Genomic DNA, 16,918 nt, shown 5'->3' with positions numbered 1-16,918 from the left:
CTTTTACCAGCTTAGGTTAAAACTTCCCCAAGGTACAAATTAATTTTATCCTTTGCCCTTGGAATTTCCACTGCCACCACTAAACTTTAACTGGGTTTACTGGGAAACGTGGTTTGGACACATCTTTCCCCCCAAAATCCTCCCAACCCTTGCACCCCACTTCCTGGGGAAGGTTTGGTAAAAATCCTCACCAATTTGCATAGGTGACCACAGACCCAAACCCTTGGATCTGAGAACAATGAAAAAGCATTCCGTTTTCTTACAAGAAGACTTTTAATAGAAGTAAAGGAATCACCTCTGTAAAATCAGGATGGTAGATACCTTACAGGGTAATTAGATTCAAAACATAGAGAATCCCTCTAGGCAAAACCTTAAGTTACAAAAAAGACACACAGACAGGGATAGTCATTCTATTCAGCACAGTTCTTTTCTCAGCCATTTAAAGAAATCATAATCTAACACATACCTAGCTAGATTACTTACTAAAAGTTCTAAGACTCCATTCCTGTTCTGTCCCTGGCAAAAGCAGCATACAGACAGACACACAGACCCTTTGTTTCTCTCCCTCCTCCCAGCTTTTGAAAGTATCTTGTCTCCTCATTGGTCATTTTGGTCAGGTGCCAGTGAGGTTACCTTTAGCTTCTTAACCCTTTACAGGTGAGAGGATTTTTCCTCTAGCCAGGAGGGATTTTAAAGGGGTTTACCCTTCCCTTTATATTTATGACAATTATTATCAGTGTAGTTATTAGAAGGGTTACTCCAGTCAAATCAATCACATGTAGAGGTTTATGCAGCATAGGAATACTGGAACAGACTAGTGCTAGCTTGATTAGATGGATCCCCTGCCTCTAGCAGTGGCCTTCATCTCTTTTCATATCTGAGCTGAAAAATATCTCTCTTCAATGCTGTCCCACTCTGCTATTATTTATGGCATTGTGTTATTAACTCTGTAAAGCATTTCAGGATGCTATTTGTGTACCAAATAAAGTTGTATTGTACTTCAAAGATGTTAAGGGATTGCTGAGATCTGTGAACTCTGTGTGTCTGTGTATATATATATATATATATGGAATATTTTTTGCTCTGAGAGAGCTTATGACTCATGGGCCAACAGGTGTAAATTGACAATGCTGGACTGAAGTAAAAGTTAATAGATTGCAAACTCTTTTGAGTAGGGGCTCTCTTTTCTTTTAATTTCAGTAGGTAAAAAACAGTTTAACTTTTTTCCCTCACTGGAAAACAGGAAGGGGAGAAGAAAGAGTGAGAAAGTGTTCCCAGGGGAGAAAAGGAAAAAGTGATTTTTTTTTTCAAATTAAAACAAAACAAAGTTTTTGTTTTGAATTTTTCCATTCAAGGATTGATATGTCTGCCCTCTACCACTCTGTCTGTCAGGACTGACTTTGTCACAATAGCCAGATCCACTACTTCTAGCCATTTCCCATTAATAGCCATATGTACAACCCACCACACAGACCATATGCTTTTTCTCTTAGGTCTTCTCTACACAGTTCTTTAATTCACACCAGAGGGGTGTCAATTTTAGTCCCCACTAGTGTGTCATGCACTAACTGACCTACGTGGACCCTAGTGGCATATACTAAAAGTTCCCACATTAACATAGGCTTGTCTAGAACAGGGCTACGGTAATGCACACTAGAGAATTTCGGTGCATGCCAGCAGGGCACACACAAGCCAGTTAGCACGCAGCATGCTAGTGCAGACTAAAATTTACCCCTCTGACGTGGACTAAAGCACCATGTAGACAAGCACTTAGTGTATGTTTCATACTCCAGATGTATCTGGGGTCTGTTAGTGTCTTTGACTAGCTCTCTGTGACTTTCCCTAGTTCAAAGGAATCTGAAGACTCTACTGTTTCACATTCTTTCCTCTGTTTTTCTTTTGAGTAGAGAGTGTAGATTTTGCTTGAACACAGAGTGTATTTTTCTCAAGCTCTTCTTTCTTGAGTTCCCAGTCTTCATCTGTCTGGTCCAGTTGAATCCCTTTCAATCCTGCCACCAAACGGTAGTCCCTGCACTCCACCTCAGCTCTACAGAAGAAAGAAAAAACTTTGCCTTAACCATTGCACACTGCACAGTCCGACCACGCTTGTAGGACTGCTGTGGACTTTCCATTCAATGAAACAGACTAAAACATTGCGAACTGGTCATACACAAAAATTCAGTTAAAAATAACGAGCCTAAGCCTCTTCATTTCCACTCTTTCTGCTATTGCTTATTATGTAGAATTAGAGATGGTTCAGAACCAAAACATCAGATCAGAACAGCAAGAAAATCTGAAGAAGTTTCAGTCCCAATCTAATTTTGCAGCTGGTGGTGTCTCTAAAGTGGTCTGAACCAAACCCTAATTTAACAACCCTAAACTTAATTTTGCATCCAAATCCAAATCTGAACTTGGCAACTCAAGCCCACATCTTCCTAGAAATATATTGTTCTGCTTTATTCACTAATGCAACTCTGTATAACATTGTGGGATACAGTTTGCATGAAAGATGCTATAAAAATATAGCTGTGTTGTAGAAATTCACATTTTAAGCTAGAAAATTAAAGAAAAATTACCATAGTATGCAGGCAGGATCTGTGGCATTTCTTACATTTAGTTTTATTGCACTGTCATGAACATCATTCCTTCTACAAGAAGATTTAAACATTTATTTTATTTCTGTGCATTGCTCTTTGGATGAAAGTGCACATATCCATGAGTAACACTGATACTCATGAAGAGGATATTCTTGCCATGTACATTCCTCATTAATCAGGTGATTAATTAGGAAGAGAAACATATCCACTTGTAAAAAGAAAAGGAGTACTTGTGGCACCTTAGAGACTAACCAATTTATTTGAGCATGAGCTTTTGTGATGCTCTTCATCGGATGCATGAGCTGTAGCTCACGAAAGCTCATGCTCAAATAAATTGGTTAGTCTCTAAGGTGCCACAAGTACTCCTTTTCTTTTTGCGAATACAGACTAACACGGCTGTTACTCTGAAACATATCCACTTGTTTTATTTTGTTCAACTATTCAAAGTTGTGTGTATATGGGATGCAGACACAGGGTAGTGCATATGTCAACCAGACTCCAATAGCCAAACTTGGCAAGGAGAGTGGTTCTTCTGGGACAAAACTTCTGTACATCTTCAAGAATGAGGGCCAATAGTTGTAATGTTCAAAATGGAGGTAAGGCTATTGTATCTGATATAATTGTCCTGGCAATCACAATAACTGAGGCTACTGAAGAGCTACCTCTACCCTGCAGGAAGTATCCTTTAAGTTCCTGAGAGTTTAGACCTGACGGTTAAACCATTAATCCATCTTTAAGAAAAGGATTGATGATTTTCCATGGACAAAGCCTAGATACATAACAAAAGACTGAGAATAATAAGGGCCAACTCCTGACATTTGCTGATGATTGCAGCTCTCCTTGATTTCAAGAGGTACTGTGGATTCTGGACACCATTCTGGATGGGGCCACATCAGGGTTGATAGAAGACAACTTGACCATGAAGGGACCTCCTAGAACAGCAAATATGGCTTCAACATTAAGCACTCTGAAAATGAGATGGATACACACTAGAGAGCCAGGTTCTCTGCTTCTTTGCACCATGGTTAGCCGTTGGCACTGGTGCAAAGTGGGTGTAAAAGAACCCAAGATGGGGAATTTCTGCTGCAGACCAAAACTGATGTAAATTGTGTTTTTGTTGTTCTTGAAAAAACTCCAGGCCTCTGACACAAGCATTGTTTTTAACTCTGTACACCACTCTCCACACAACAGGCAAATATCAGGGAGTGACACTGACCCTCAACAGAATACATCTCACATTTACATGCCTAGTATAGCAGGAACAATTCCATTTAAGTATATATATTAACCCATGTTTTGAATGTGTGACCTACAGAGAGAAGGGCAGTGCATCTCTTGCCCAGATTCTAACACAGCACTGCATGAAGACCTTTGACCTCTGGGACAGAACTTGTGTACATCTTAAACAATGGGAAGCAACAGTTGTAATGTTCCCAAAGCTCTAATTTTCCCCCATCTGCTGTCAGTTTCCTGGCATTCCTAAGAGGCGAGGCAGTTGTTGGCTTTTGGGTAAATTCATTGTGGCAGTCAAAAAAGAGAGGCCTGAACTCAGATGATAAGATCTTGACCATTCTGGGGATCTCCAGGTTTTGCTTCTTGTGCACAGCAATGCTAAGGGTTTTCTATATGGCATTCTCTGCTAGCTTCTATCCTAGGAACAAAGCATAGCGAGCATTCACAGCTGTCAGCTGATTTTCAAGGTCTCCCATCCTCAGGTTGGTGGCCCGTTTATATGTCATTTACCATGTCAGAACTGGAGATTTCAGCCCCCTTTCTTCATCCACCTACACCTGAGAATCTCCAAGCTGATAGCCTGGTGGTGCCTTATGCCTGTGTTTTTATCCTTAGTCAACAGCATCCCTTTCTTCTGTGATATCTACAAAATGCAGTGTAATTATTTTGTTCCCAGTCTCTCCAAAAAGAATACTATGAAAGACTTGATCTTGGAGACAGATTTGTTTTTCTTTTCCGTGGCACTGGATTTCCTGTGGCTTTTGCCGCATTCATCATTTCTCCCCTCCTCCTCGTTTTCTCTCGGGAGTCACACCTGGCACATGCAAAACAGGTAAGCCAGTTTCAGGAGCCACGGCACAAAGGCCCACATTCAAGAAGTGAAAAGCATAATGTCTTTTTGTAATGGGGTGTGGACCCCACACTGGCCCTGCAAGAGATGGGTTAAGTCAGGAGGGCCCAATCAGCTAATTAGGCTGCAAACAGGGGAGCTTTAGGCTGGAGGCAGCTAACTAGAGAGAAGCTCACCTGCAAGAGACAGGCAGGGCTGCCACAAAAGACCAGGAAACTGGAAGTAGAGGGGGCAACAGGGGGAAAGATGCAGTCGGATCCTGCGGAAAAGGAGGAGTGTTTGGGTTGAGTTATTCCCAGGGAGGAGGGAGACTGGCAAATCCAAAGGAGTGTGGAAGGCCAAGAAGTATGGAAGCAGCTCAGGGAAAGGCAGCAAGGTGCAGGGAATGGATCTTAGCTGCTGTGTAGAGGGTCCTTGAGCTGGAACCCAGAGTAGAGGGTGGGCCCATGTCCCCCTGCCAGCCACAGTGGGAGTGGCACTGTGAGGCAGTGAAGCAGAAGACTGCCTGAGATGGCTGGAGAGCAGGAACCTAAGGGGAAACCACATTAGTGACCTGGTGTGACGTTATGAGTGTAATAGGTTTCAGAGTAACAGCCGTGTTAGTCTGTATTCGCAAAAAGAAAAGGAGTACTTGTGGCACCTTAGAGACTGACCAATTTATTTGAGCATGAGCTTTCGTGAGCTACAGCTCACTTCATCGGATGCATATTGTGGAAACTGCAGAAGACATTATATACACAGAGACCATGAATGTAATATAATATCTCATTGAAAGGTGACATAAGGTCAGAAAGAGTTAATTAACTCACATACTGACCTGACCCATGGAAGAACTTTAAAGACTTGTTAGAAAGATATGTAAATTAATAGAGTTTTGAAATGCAAGCCTACATTGTTAGAGATAGAAGGGTAGATGTTTTCTCAGGTCTTGTGATTTAAGCAAACAAGTCTTGATTCAAAGATCAAAAAAGGAATATTAATATTTAGGAAGACTCTTGAGTGAAATAGTATTATTGTCTATATGTCTCTTTGAAGGTTGTGGTAATTTGTATCTGAACTGTTTAATGGATAAATTACCCTATGCTAATTGCCATGATGTTTAGGAGAAGGAAAGTTAAGCCTATCATTTTCTCTGGCCAAAAGGCTGCTAGAAATGTATAAAAACCCTGGGACACGATTCTTCTTCATCTCAGATCTGCTTTGGGTTTCAAGAAGGGGAAACCTTGAGCCATAAGGATTGAGATCCCCAGTCACTGACTGGAGTTATCCTGACTATGGACATTGGACTATAACCTGTGGACTATTTCTAAAAAGACTTTTGGCAACTACAGACTCCTCTCTGCTATGTATCTGAACCTCAAGAATTGAATTCAAGTCTGTCTGTATATTGATCTTTTAACCAACACTCTTTTCTTTTTAAATAAATTTTAGTTTAGTTAATAAGAATTGTCTATAAGAGTGTATTTTGGGTAAAATCTAAGTTATCATTTAACTTGGGTCCAGGGCTTGGTACTTTGGGATCAGGAGAACCTTTTCTTGTATATGATAAGATTTTCAGTAATCATTATCCTATCTGACACGTGTGTCTGGATGGAGGCCTGAGGCTGGGGACTTTAAGGGAACTGCATTATTTGGACTTCTGAGTAACCAGGGAGGTGCCATAGAAGCTGTTTTGTGCTGGGTTGTTAAACCTAAGTATTGGAATATCCACCAGCGTTTGAGGTTTGTCTGCCCCATTCTGTTTGCAGTTCACCCTGATTGAGTGACCTCAGCTGGCTCCCATGGGCCGCATCGTCACACCTGACCAGAGGGCTGAGTCAGGGAGAGAACACTGCGGTTCTTGAGAGCAAGAGAGGGAGCAGAGGACAAACTGATGGGCTGTGAATTGGAAAGTAAATTTCTCTTTTAAAATATGTATTTAATCAAAAATCTAGCCCTGGGTTTTCCTCTCACACTGGTGAAATGTAGCTGGTTCTCAGGACTTGCATTAAAACTGCCTGGGGTCTGCTTCAGCTGCCTGGCTGTCTCACGAAACTGGAGCTGAAGCTGCAGTTGCTGTTGTCACCCCATACTCCAGCTTGAGAGGGTGGATGTTACATCACCAGAGAAGGCCTTGGCACCCATCAGCTCCATTAATCACCAGCATGTGATCTAGCCGAAAGGGTTTTATTTTTAAAAACATTTTGTTTCAGAATTGTTTTTGCCATCGTAACATGTTTTATTTGTCAGAATTCTCCTGGATGTTACATGATATGTTACTTTGCTTCATAACTCATGTTAATGTGCTTTGACTATTAATAATGGTGTCGTTTATTACAAATTTTACTCCGGTAAACTGAATTAAATATGGAGTGCCTTGCTTTCATTTACACTAAGTCCCCTTTACACCACTCTGGAGTGGAAAGGGCCCTTAGTGTACCTGAAAATCAGATCAGAAAGTTTGGCAGCTAGTTTCACAACATGGAAGCTGCACTATTGGAACAGACCGGCGGTCTGCGACAGCCAGATACATATCCTCCCTTTAGTAGTGGTATCACTGGCTCTTCATCTCATTTTGGGATACAATTTAGGTGAAATCAGCTATTCCAAATATAGTTGTATTTGGATCTCTGAGATCTAACTAAGCTAGTAAAGTCATAGAAATTTTTTTGCTCAGATCTCAGTTAGAATCATGGCCCATTTCCAGCAGCTAGTGTAAATTGACATAACTCCATTGAAGTCAACACTAACTTTCACCAGCTGAGCATCTGACCTCCTGTTCTAGAAGAGCTTACATAAAATTTGCATGTGCATAATTTGCATGTGCAGTTACCCCAGTTCCACAAGGAAACACAAATGGTCAACAAACCAAACATACAAATGGCCCGTTCGGTCAGTTGAGTGTGGAAATCACAAGTGTAATTCTAAATGATAGCTTTTAACAGCATAAAAGATTTGTATTCCACAAGGTGAGAAACAGTGAAAACTTTCAACATTACATAATAGTATACTGACTTGACAGATCTGGCTAAATTTGAATGGGTACGTTTTCATTTGACTATTAAGCAGGAAAAAATTAAGCACATGTGCTCTGATTTCATAGTTACATGTAGTTAGTGCAATGGTGGTGGTGTACATGTTTCTTGAACATATTATTTTTGCCTGCAATTAGAAGTAGAACTGTTTTTATTCTGAATAAAGAATTTCTTTGATTTATCCCTTCTTTTGCAAATTATTTGTGAACTAATCCTGATTTCTACCAGAGTAACTGTTATTTCTAATTACCCAGTTAGCTTGGATGAACAGTGTTCTGCCAAAGGGCTGTTCACTTTACCTATTGAGTGGTCATGCTGTGCAATTCGTCACCTAAGTCACACTGTGTTCCTTCAGCTTCCTCAATGGATGTCTGAGGCTTTTAAAAAATAAAACTAGCAAATGGTGAAGAGTGAATAACAAGTAGTCCTCTTTATGCACGAATACCCCCTTTTTGCATGTGAATATGGGTAGTCATATGACGAACAACCAATCCCCCCAAATATCTGTGGGAACACAATCCCAGTGGCATGAATGTTTGTGAAGAGTGAAGGAAAAGAGGCCTGGCCACCCATTCAGAATTCAAAGACTTGCTCGTGAGAAGAAGCCTTACAGATGCAATGATAAATGCCTGAGGTACTTATGAGACAATAGAGCCAGTTGGAACATTTTCCACAAAATGATTTTTCATTGGAAATTTGGAAAGACGCGAAACTTCGACATCTCAAAAGTCTTTGCAGAATTGAATTGTGACTCTTTGGCCAGCTCCGTACATGAGTTAACTCTCCCTTCTACCTTCCAAGGCAGCAGCTGGGATTTCTTGGGTTTAGACCCAGAAAGCTGCAACCCCAGGGGTGGCAGGTCTGTAGAAATGTTGGTGGTGCCCAAAACCCGCCCCCCCCAACTCTGCCCCCACCTGCCTAAGGCTCTGGAAGGAAGTTTGGGTGCTTGGTGTAGGCTCTGGGCTGGGACAGGGGGCGGGGTGCAGGAAGGGCTGAAGGGGGCAGGCTCTGGAAGGGAGTTGGGGTGGGGGAGGGGGAGGGGGTCTGGGGTGCAGGCTCTGGGATGGAGTTTGGGTGCTGGGTGTAGGCTCCGGGCAGGGGGTGGGGGTGCAGGAGGGGGTGAGGGGGGCAGGCTCTGGGATGGAGTTTAGGTGTAGGCTCTGGGCTAGGGCAAGGGGTGGGGGCGCAGGAGGGGGCGAGGGGGGCAGGCTCTGAGAGGGAGTTTGGGGGTGGCGGGGGTGCAGGTTCTGGGTGGGAGTTTGGGGAGAGGAAGGGGTGAGGGCTGTGGATGAGAGGTTTGGGGTGTGGGAGGGGGCTCACGGCTGGGGCAGAGGATTAGGGTGCGGGGGGGGGTGAGGGCTCTGGGGCGTTGGAGAGGCTCAGGGCTAGGGCGGAAGGGCAGGGTACGGGCAACCCGCCCTGCCACGAGTGACAGGGGTGCCCTAGGACCCTGCGGCAGCTGGCAGAGCAGAGTCAGCGTGAGCTGCAGGCGCTGGGGCCAGGGGAGGCGAGTGGGGGCAGCAAGTGGGGGCCGGGAGGAAACCGGGCTTTGGGACGCTCCCTCTCTCGGGAGCCCAGACTGTGGGCTCCATCCTGAGCCTGGACGTCTACATTGCAATTTAATTGCCCTACATGGCAAGGTAATTGCCCTGCAAGCCCGCGTCCGCTGACACAGGCAAGCCGCGGGTGTTTTATTGCAGGGGAGACATACCCAGAGTTTTCCGAAGAGCTCAGCTCCCCTGTCAGCACCTCTGTGAAGCGGCCAGATTTTCATAAGGGCTTGGTACCCGGAAGCTCCTGTTTATTCTTTCTTGAAAATCTGGCCACTTCATTTCAGAGCTTAAGTAGTCATTGAACATTTAAAATTCAAGCCACTTATTTATGTGCCTTAAGGGGAGCTCCTGGGTGCTTAGCTCTTTTGGAGACCTGGACCTAGAGCCAGAACACTTTGAAAAGATGGAAAATGATGAAGTGCTGTTCAGAGGCAGCAAGCCACTTAAGATAATTGGCTCTGTGGATTCACTGAAATCAACAAAGTTCTTTCCATTTGCTCACGCTGGTCCAGAAGCCCAGCAGAAAGCCTAAGCACATTTATATGCCACTTAAACCCCTAGGGCTTACATAGGGTTTAGGTTGAAATGCAAGTCGTGCATAGGCCATGGCGTAGGCCCTCTGTACAGGAGTGAATTTCACCTTCACTGGCTTCCACTTCATTTACTGCGGCTGGTTGCAGAAGTCTGTCAATACTCACATTTCTAAGAACTTCACACAGTCTTTGTGTCCATAGATTTCTGCAATCCTTTTCGGAGTGTCCCCATAGAGATCTGCTGTATCGAGGGCGGCATGCAAAAAATGAAGAGTCCTTAGAACGCCCAGTCTTCCTGACTCAGCAGCAAAATGAGCTGGAGTCCAACCCACGTCAGTTCTCAAGCAAAGGCGAGCGCCATGCTGCACGAGTAGCTTTACCATCTCTGATTGTCCTTGTAGATATGCAGAAAACACAGGGAGAAAAAAAAATGGTTCAAAGGTGAAATATTCAAGATGTTCTATATGGCAGTGTAAAGAATCTGTGTCCACGGACAACAAGCGCTGCAGTGATGTCACCAGCTAAACGGCACATACTTAGGAACTCCGGTTCCAACCCACACACGCCTCTACCCACTTGTGCCGATGCTCTGCTAGCTGGACTAGTGTTGGGTCTTTTACCCTCTGTAGACAGAAAATAGCCACAATCAGCTGATTAGGTCTGACCTTCCATCCAGACAATAGTACTGAGGTTCATAGCCACACATATGCTATACGGTATATTACATACTCCCTCTAGTTAGGCAGCGCTTGACCTCAAGCATCTGGGCTACAGGAATTCAAATCTCAGCAGCTGGACGTCATCCGCTATGAATGTAGTGTTAAGTGTACAAGCGTCAGCTGGGGACCAAGATGGCCATGGGTTATGGCTGTGGATTGGTCACAGCCGCGTTTCCAGCACTTGCAAATCTGAGTCCTGTGATTTTCTTTTTAGGGTAGGGATATTTTTTTAAAATCATTAGGGACTCACATGAGCATAATTAAAATCTATATGTTTAATAACTTTTTAAAAATAACCAGATCCCCAGTCTCTTTGTCCAGACCTCATGGCCTGGGAGATGGATAAGCCAATCAGGGTACAAAAAAAGACCCTCAGCAAAGAGTGTCAGGGTATCTCTACACAGGGATAAACGAACCATGGCACAGCTGTGGCTGGCCTGGGTCAACTGTGAGGCTAAAAATAGCAGTGGAGACATTCAGATTTGGGCTGGAGCTTGGGCTCTGGAACCCAGCAAGGAGGGAGGGTCTTGGAGTCCATGCTCCAGCCCAAGTCCAACCAGCTGCACTGCTCTGTTTAACATCACAGCACAAGTCCCAGCACCCTGAGCCAGTTGATCTGAGCTCTGAGATTCGCTGACACATTTTTTTTCTGCTGTGTAAACATACCCTTTGAGACTTACCTTCTGAAAGAAAAGGAGTACTTCTTTTTGCAAATACAGACTAACACAACTGTTACTCTGAAAGGTTTCAGATGAAGTGAGCTGTAGCTCACGAAAGCTTATGCTCAAATAAATTGGTTAGTCTCTAAGGTGCCACAAGTACTCCTTTTCTTGTTACTCTGAAACCTTCTGAAAGGACGCCCACATTCTATGGCCTTACCTGGAGATACATACACGGTTTTGATCAGCTCAGTATAACAAACGCAGCAACCCAGATAAGTAAAACACCAAGTTCAGAATTCACCCATAATAGCCCTTAGATACCACCTCTGTGCCATGTTAACTTGCCTCCCAGTCAGGACCCTGCTCAACTGCAGAGTATTTAACCACAGACCACAGTACTGTAGTCATTAACTTTTTATATTTCACTGAGCCTTCATCCATCCCAGGTGACATTCGTCAATCACAGAAGAAACTACATCTCTCAGCAATATCCTCTGCAGCTGTGATCATGGGAAGAAAGAAACTGCAGAGAGTTTCACTCAATTCCTAGAATTCCCTAAAGGCAGACCAGAAAGCAGTGCAGAGAGATGCTACACAAAGACAGACAAGCGAGAGGAAGAGAAAAAAGCGAAATAGAGAGGAGACAGGACACTGAAAGGCAATGAGGAAGGCAAAAAGACATTGGAGACAGGTTATGGGGGACAGAAGTGCAAGTCTGCGAAGCCTACCAAATATGGATCTAGCATAGAGATAAATACTTAGGTCCTTACTTGTTATACCATTGATTCCAAAGGGAGTTTTGCCAGACTGAAGGCTGAGTAAGAACAGAGTAAAGACCTCAGAATTTGACTCACAGATTTTTTTAGTTTGGGGAGGGAGGCTTGGGTAGGAGTTGGAAAGATATAGATTTTTCTGTGCAAAAACCTGTCCTTCCAGCTTGTTCTCAGCTTTGTATTCCATCCATGCTTACACATGATTTATTTCCCTGAAATGCTGAGGGAGAGGGAGAAAACCTGGCTGAGTTCGGACATTAATACAAAGCACAGTCCTGGTCTGCACAGAGTGTGAAACTATTCATCCAGGTCAGTACAAAATATTGAGGGAAAATGTACATTTGATATTTATATTTAATGCTTTGAAGAGCTGGATGTATGGTGTTTAGATTTTGTGTGCTGGTTGCAGGGGGTTAGCATTGTGTATACTATTGTGACACAATACAATACACAATGGCTCGGAGCCACTATTGAAGTCAATGGAGCTATGCCAGTTTACATTAGCTGAGAACCAGCCCAATATCAATAACTTAACTCATACCTTTTATACCCAACTATCATTAACCTACCACAGTGTGATATATGGCTTTGTTTCCCACCCTTCATTTAACCTTTCATCACTTGTCCTCCTCAGCCACCCCCAATCCTAGGGTTTCATATCATCACATCTTCTAATTTAGGTCCCAATCCTGCAGGGTACTGAGCACCCCCGGCAAGGTGCTGAGTGCCCTCATTCCCTGCTGAAGTTAATGGGAGTTGCGGGCACTAGGTAACTGCAGGAGATGCTCAGCAACTTGCAGGATCCGGCCCTTAGAATGTAAGTGTAACGCTAATGCTCCAGGGTGGGTCATCAGCAGCAGGGATCAGACCTCTGGATCTTAATACATAAGGATCTACTGTCTGAGCTAAAAGACCCAGCTCTCGGAGCCAAGGAGGTAGCAGTAGAGCTTATCAGTCTCTAGCTGCTCTAGCCACCACTAGAGGGGAACAGAGTCCCACGTGGAGTAGGCATCGCTTACTAGAGAAAAGGAGTACTTGTGGCACCTTAGAGACTAACCAATTTCTAAGGTGCCACAAGTACTCCTTTTCTTTTTGCGAATACAGACTAACACGGCTGCTACTCTGAAACCTGTCATAAACTAGAGACCACACTGATGGATGCCACTGCCAGCTGGCACTCTCTGCACATCACTTGTAAGGCTCTTAGGCAGGTAATTAGGGAGTTACCAGCAGAGAGAAAACTCATTACATGTCTTACAAAGGGATATCACATGAACTGGGACCGAGGGTGCTTCGAGCAACCTGAACTTGTCACTGCTTTTGTGCAGTGTATTTTTAGTGCACACCAATTAATGTACGTTTAATCTTATCACCCCTTGCATAAGTCTTTGTTAGCACTTCCCCAAGCTTCCTAACTTTTATAAGGGCCAAGGGTCACTGATCCAAGGGCCACTGAAGTCAAGGGAAGCCTTTTACCTGGATTTCAAAGGGCTTTAGATCAGGCTCATAGCTCCTGTAATAAGATAATTATTTATTCTGAATGTGTGGTATTTGATTTCATCCCTTCTGGGAACAACATCTCAGGGGAAAGTCCAGCGGCAATGAAAAATGAATTAATAATGATTGAAACAACAAAAGTCACCGAATAAGGTAAGAATTTCTTTGTCTTTCTATAGGATCCTCAAGGATCTCAAAGCTCTTTACAAATGTTAATGCATTATAATACGGCTCTACCCCAAAGGATGGCAAAGTGATTCAAATGGTAGTGAGATGGTCTGTTTCTTGTGTCTCAGTGCCCTACAGACCACATGTACTCGGTGAATAAAATGTGTTCAGGATTTAAGCCAGGGGTGGGCAAACTTTTTGGCCCGAGGGCCACATCGGGGTTGCAAAACTGTACGGAGGGCCGGGTAGGGAAGGCTGTGTCTCCCCAAACAGCCTGGCCCCCACCCCCATCCGCCCCCTCCCACCTCCCACCCCCTGACTGCCCTTATCAGAACCCCTGACCCATCCAACCCCCCGCTGCTCCTTGTCTCCTGACCACCCCCTCCTGGGACCCCCCGCCCCTAACTGCTCCCCTGGGACCTCCCCCTTATCCAACCCTCCCTACTCCCTGACTGCCCTACCCCCTGTCCACACCCCCACCCCTCACAGGCCCCCCAGGACTCCCATGCCTATCCAACCTCCCCTGTTCCTCAACCCCTGACCGTCCCCCGCAGAATCCCCAACCCATCCAACCCCCACCCCCCTGCTCCCTGTCCCCTGACTGTCCCCAGGACTCCCTGCCCCTTATCCAAACGCCCCCCACCCCCCAGCTCCCTTACCATGCTGCTCAGAGTGGCAGGAGGTCACAGCCCCTCCGCCCAGCTGGAGCCAGAGCGCTGCCAACACGGCAGCTTCGCTGTGGGGCAGGACGGTCCTATGGGCCGGATGTGGCCTGCAGGCCATAGTTTGCCCACCTCTGGTTTAAGCCAATCTCTAACTATTAGAGGTAAGCATGAGACAGATGTGGGGGGCAGATTATCCCACATCTGCCTACTGAGAGGTTCTTTCACTTTCCTCTGAAGCATCTGGTACTGGTCACTGTCAGAGACAGAATACTGGACTAGATGGACTTTGGGTCTAATCCTGTCTGGTGATTTCAGTTCCTGTGCAAGTAAAAAGATGTTTGTTTCCCCCCTCACTAATTGCCCTGGAAATTCAACCTGGAATCTGAGGGTCAAGCTGGATTCTTTCTTTCTCATGCACTATCACCTGTTATAAAGATTCTGCAGGCTAAATTAAGCTCTCAGTGACCCCCATACAAACCATTTTCTTTAAAATTAAGTCCTTTGTTACATCCGCACAGTTCCACCTACTGCCTTCTAGGGGTTGGACCTGGTTGGACCTTAATAAATAGTTCTGATGCTAAAACACCAAACGTCAGCTGCAGGCAGGATCTGGTCCTGCATTGCTGATTTGAAAGATTCAACACTAAAAATAAAGGTGGGAGGATTTTAAACCACTGTGTAGTTACTGTGCTCAATCTGTTTTTCCTAAATGCCAATTGTGTCTACACATTGATTCGCCCTTCACACAGGTGTAAATCAGGAATAACTCCACTCAAGTCAATGCAGCTATTCCAGTGTTTCAGAGTGGCAGCCGTGTTAGTCTGTATTCGCAAAAAGAAAAGGAGTACTTGTGGCACCTTAGAGACTAACCAATTTATTTGAGCATAAGCTTATGCTCAAATAAATTGGTTAGTCTCTAAGGTGCCACTAGGCCACTAGTACTCCTTTTCTTATTCCAGTGTGAAATCAAAGCGATGAAAGAAATAGGGCCCTTATATATACACACAGTGTGTAAAAATTACACATTATCCCTTTAAAATAATCAAACTTCATATAAACAAGAAATGATCATTTGGGGTCCAATCCCACATGTTCTTTAAACAGGCAAAATTCCCTTTTAATTCAATATTTTGTCTGTTTGGGCAAGGACAGCAGAATCAGAACCTCTCAGTGTAATTATCGGGATGCTGCATAACCCCATTAACAGCCTGCTCAGCAGTGGTGCTGGAACAATTTGTATAGTGGGGGTGCAGAGAGTCATTGAACCAAACTGTAAACCCTGTATATAATGGAAACTACTTCAAGCCAGGGGGTGCGGCAGCACACCCAGCATCCCTAGTTCTAGCACCTCTCCTGCATAGTGTAATATAATAATAAGCTGCACTCTCTTATATAACGTCAATGTTAGCATGTACATGGGCTACTGAGTACAGGGCCTCCTTACCTTTAGCAGCAGCCCAGTGCAGTGGTGTCCTGTCATTCCAATCCGTATCTTTGTAATTCACATCAAAAAGCCCTTTTTTCAGAAGCTTATTCACTAAATCGTAATCGCCCAGAGCTACAGCTTCATGAAGCTCTGTCATGTTGCACAGTTCTGACAACCCCTAGTACAAGAACAACAAAACAACAACTTCATGCACATGCTTTATATAGCAGTTTTCAGTAACTGTGGCTCAGAAAAGCCTCAACCCAAGAGACAATTTGAATGGATTAGGCAGTGTCCACACTGAAAATTCAGACATTAACCATCTGTATCAAAATTCTATCGAAGGCCAGAACAAGAAAGGCAGAGAGACAAAAAGAAAGAAAGAAAATTAACATCCACAGTTAACTGAACCTAAACCAATCACTGATTGCAGTCTGCTGGTGATGTTTGCTAGGTATTTAGTCTCCAAGTTCAGGGAATTCTGTTACAAAGTGTGACTCAGTAAATAAAGAAAACCACAGATAAAATCATAGTGCATTTCTCAAAGATGTCGCTGAAGATCTGCCAGCTCACAACACACAGTTGGCCTCCAAGTCTGTTGTTACTTATTTACCATGGAAACTGGCTCCTCCCTTGTTAAAGGTGCAGGTTTATTATATAGATTTATTTTTTTTAAAGAAAAGACGTTACTGATCAGATATTTCCCATGTTATTCTGGGCAGATCTTGACACACCACACTGCTTATAAAAAAACATAATGCTGTTCTCCCCCAGGGGCATGCTCTGCATGCACAGACACCGTCCTATGAATCCAGCTGGGTGTGAGGCCCGTGCAATGGGTCCCCCATTGTGTTAGGTGATCACTTAGTGGCTGCTTTGCTGACAAATTATGTGCATCCCCAGAAAACAAAACTAGCTCTTCTAGGAACACAGGGTATTTCCTCCAGTGATGTACCCAGCTGGAAGGATCATTGCTAAGGAAAGCTCTCCCTTCTTCCAAGTGTAGAATGTAGTACTCATCTCTTACCAACCAGGGAAGCTAGAAGCCAGGCTGGGGATATTGATGTAGGTTTTAGTATAATAGATGCACAGGGTCTACAAGCATAGCCCAAGCTGAAGGGGTAAAGGGATCATCTCCTTTAATGCAAAGGGTGATATTCACCCTCCTAACACAAAGCCTCAAGAGGGAGAAGAGCCAGATGAGCTGAGTGAGGCAGCTAGTCCAGGC

At 44.2% G+C, this 16,918-nt stretch overlaps 1 protein-coding gene across 3 annotated transcripts; it reads right to left on the bottom strand.

The window, feature by feature from the left end:
- Nucleotides 1-318: 318 nt before the first annotated feature.
- ANKRD66 (ankyrin repeat domain 66) lies at nt 319-16,254 on the bottom strand. 3 transcript variants are annotated; one of them, XM_073335088.1, is made up of 4 exons: nt 16,090-16,254; nt 15,709-15,868; nt 9,946-10,174; nt 319-2,047 (listed from the first exon to the last, which is right to left on the bottom strand). In XM_073335088.1, the coding sequence occupies exons 2-4, from the start codon at nt 15,845-15,847 to the stop codon at nt 1,867-1,869; spliced, it is 549 nt and encodes a 182-aa protein (XP_073191189.1). In that variant the 5' UTR covers nt 15,848-15,868; nt 16,090-16,254; the 3' UTR covers nt 319-1,866. The 3 variants fall into 3 exon arrangements, with proteins under 3 accessions (XP_073191189.1, XP_073191188.1, XP_073191187.1); XM_073335087.1 differs by having other exon boundaries at nt 16,102-16,254; XM_073335086.1 differs by having other exon boundaries at nt 15,709-16,254.
- Between the last annotated feature and the right edge of the window lie 664 nt (nt 16,255-16,918).

This window comes from Lepidochelys kempii, chromosome 3 (genome assembly GCF_965140265.1).
Source record: "Lepidochelys kempii isolate rLepKem1 chromosome 3, rLepKem1.hap2, whole genome shotgun sequence".
Classification (NCBI taxonomy): Eukaryota; Metazoa; Chordata; order Testudines; family Cheloniidae; genus Lepidochelys; species Lepidochelys kempii.
Note: the sequence above shows the minus strand (reverse complement) of the source record. Positions and strands in the feature narration are given on the sequence as shown.

Excerpts from the sequence above, each read along its gene's own strand:
- ANKRD66 (XM_073335086.1), bottom strand. The coding sequence starts at position 15,847 with ATGACAGAGCTTCATGAAGCTGTAGCTCTGGGCGATTACGATTTAGTG. Across the intron at positions 10,175-15,708 it reads GCACTGGGCTGCTGCTAAAG|GACAATCAGAGATGGTAAAG; the intron begins GTAAGGAGGCCC and ends CATATCTACAAG. Across the intron at positions 2,048-9,945 it reads TGTGTGAAGTTCTTAGAAAT|AGCTGAGGTGGAGTGCAGGG; the intron begins GTGAGTATTGAC and ends TTTCTTCTGTAG.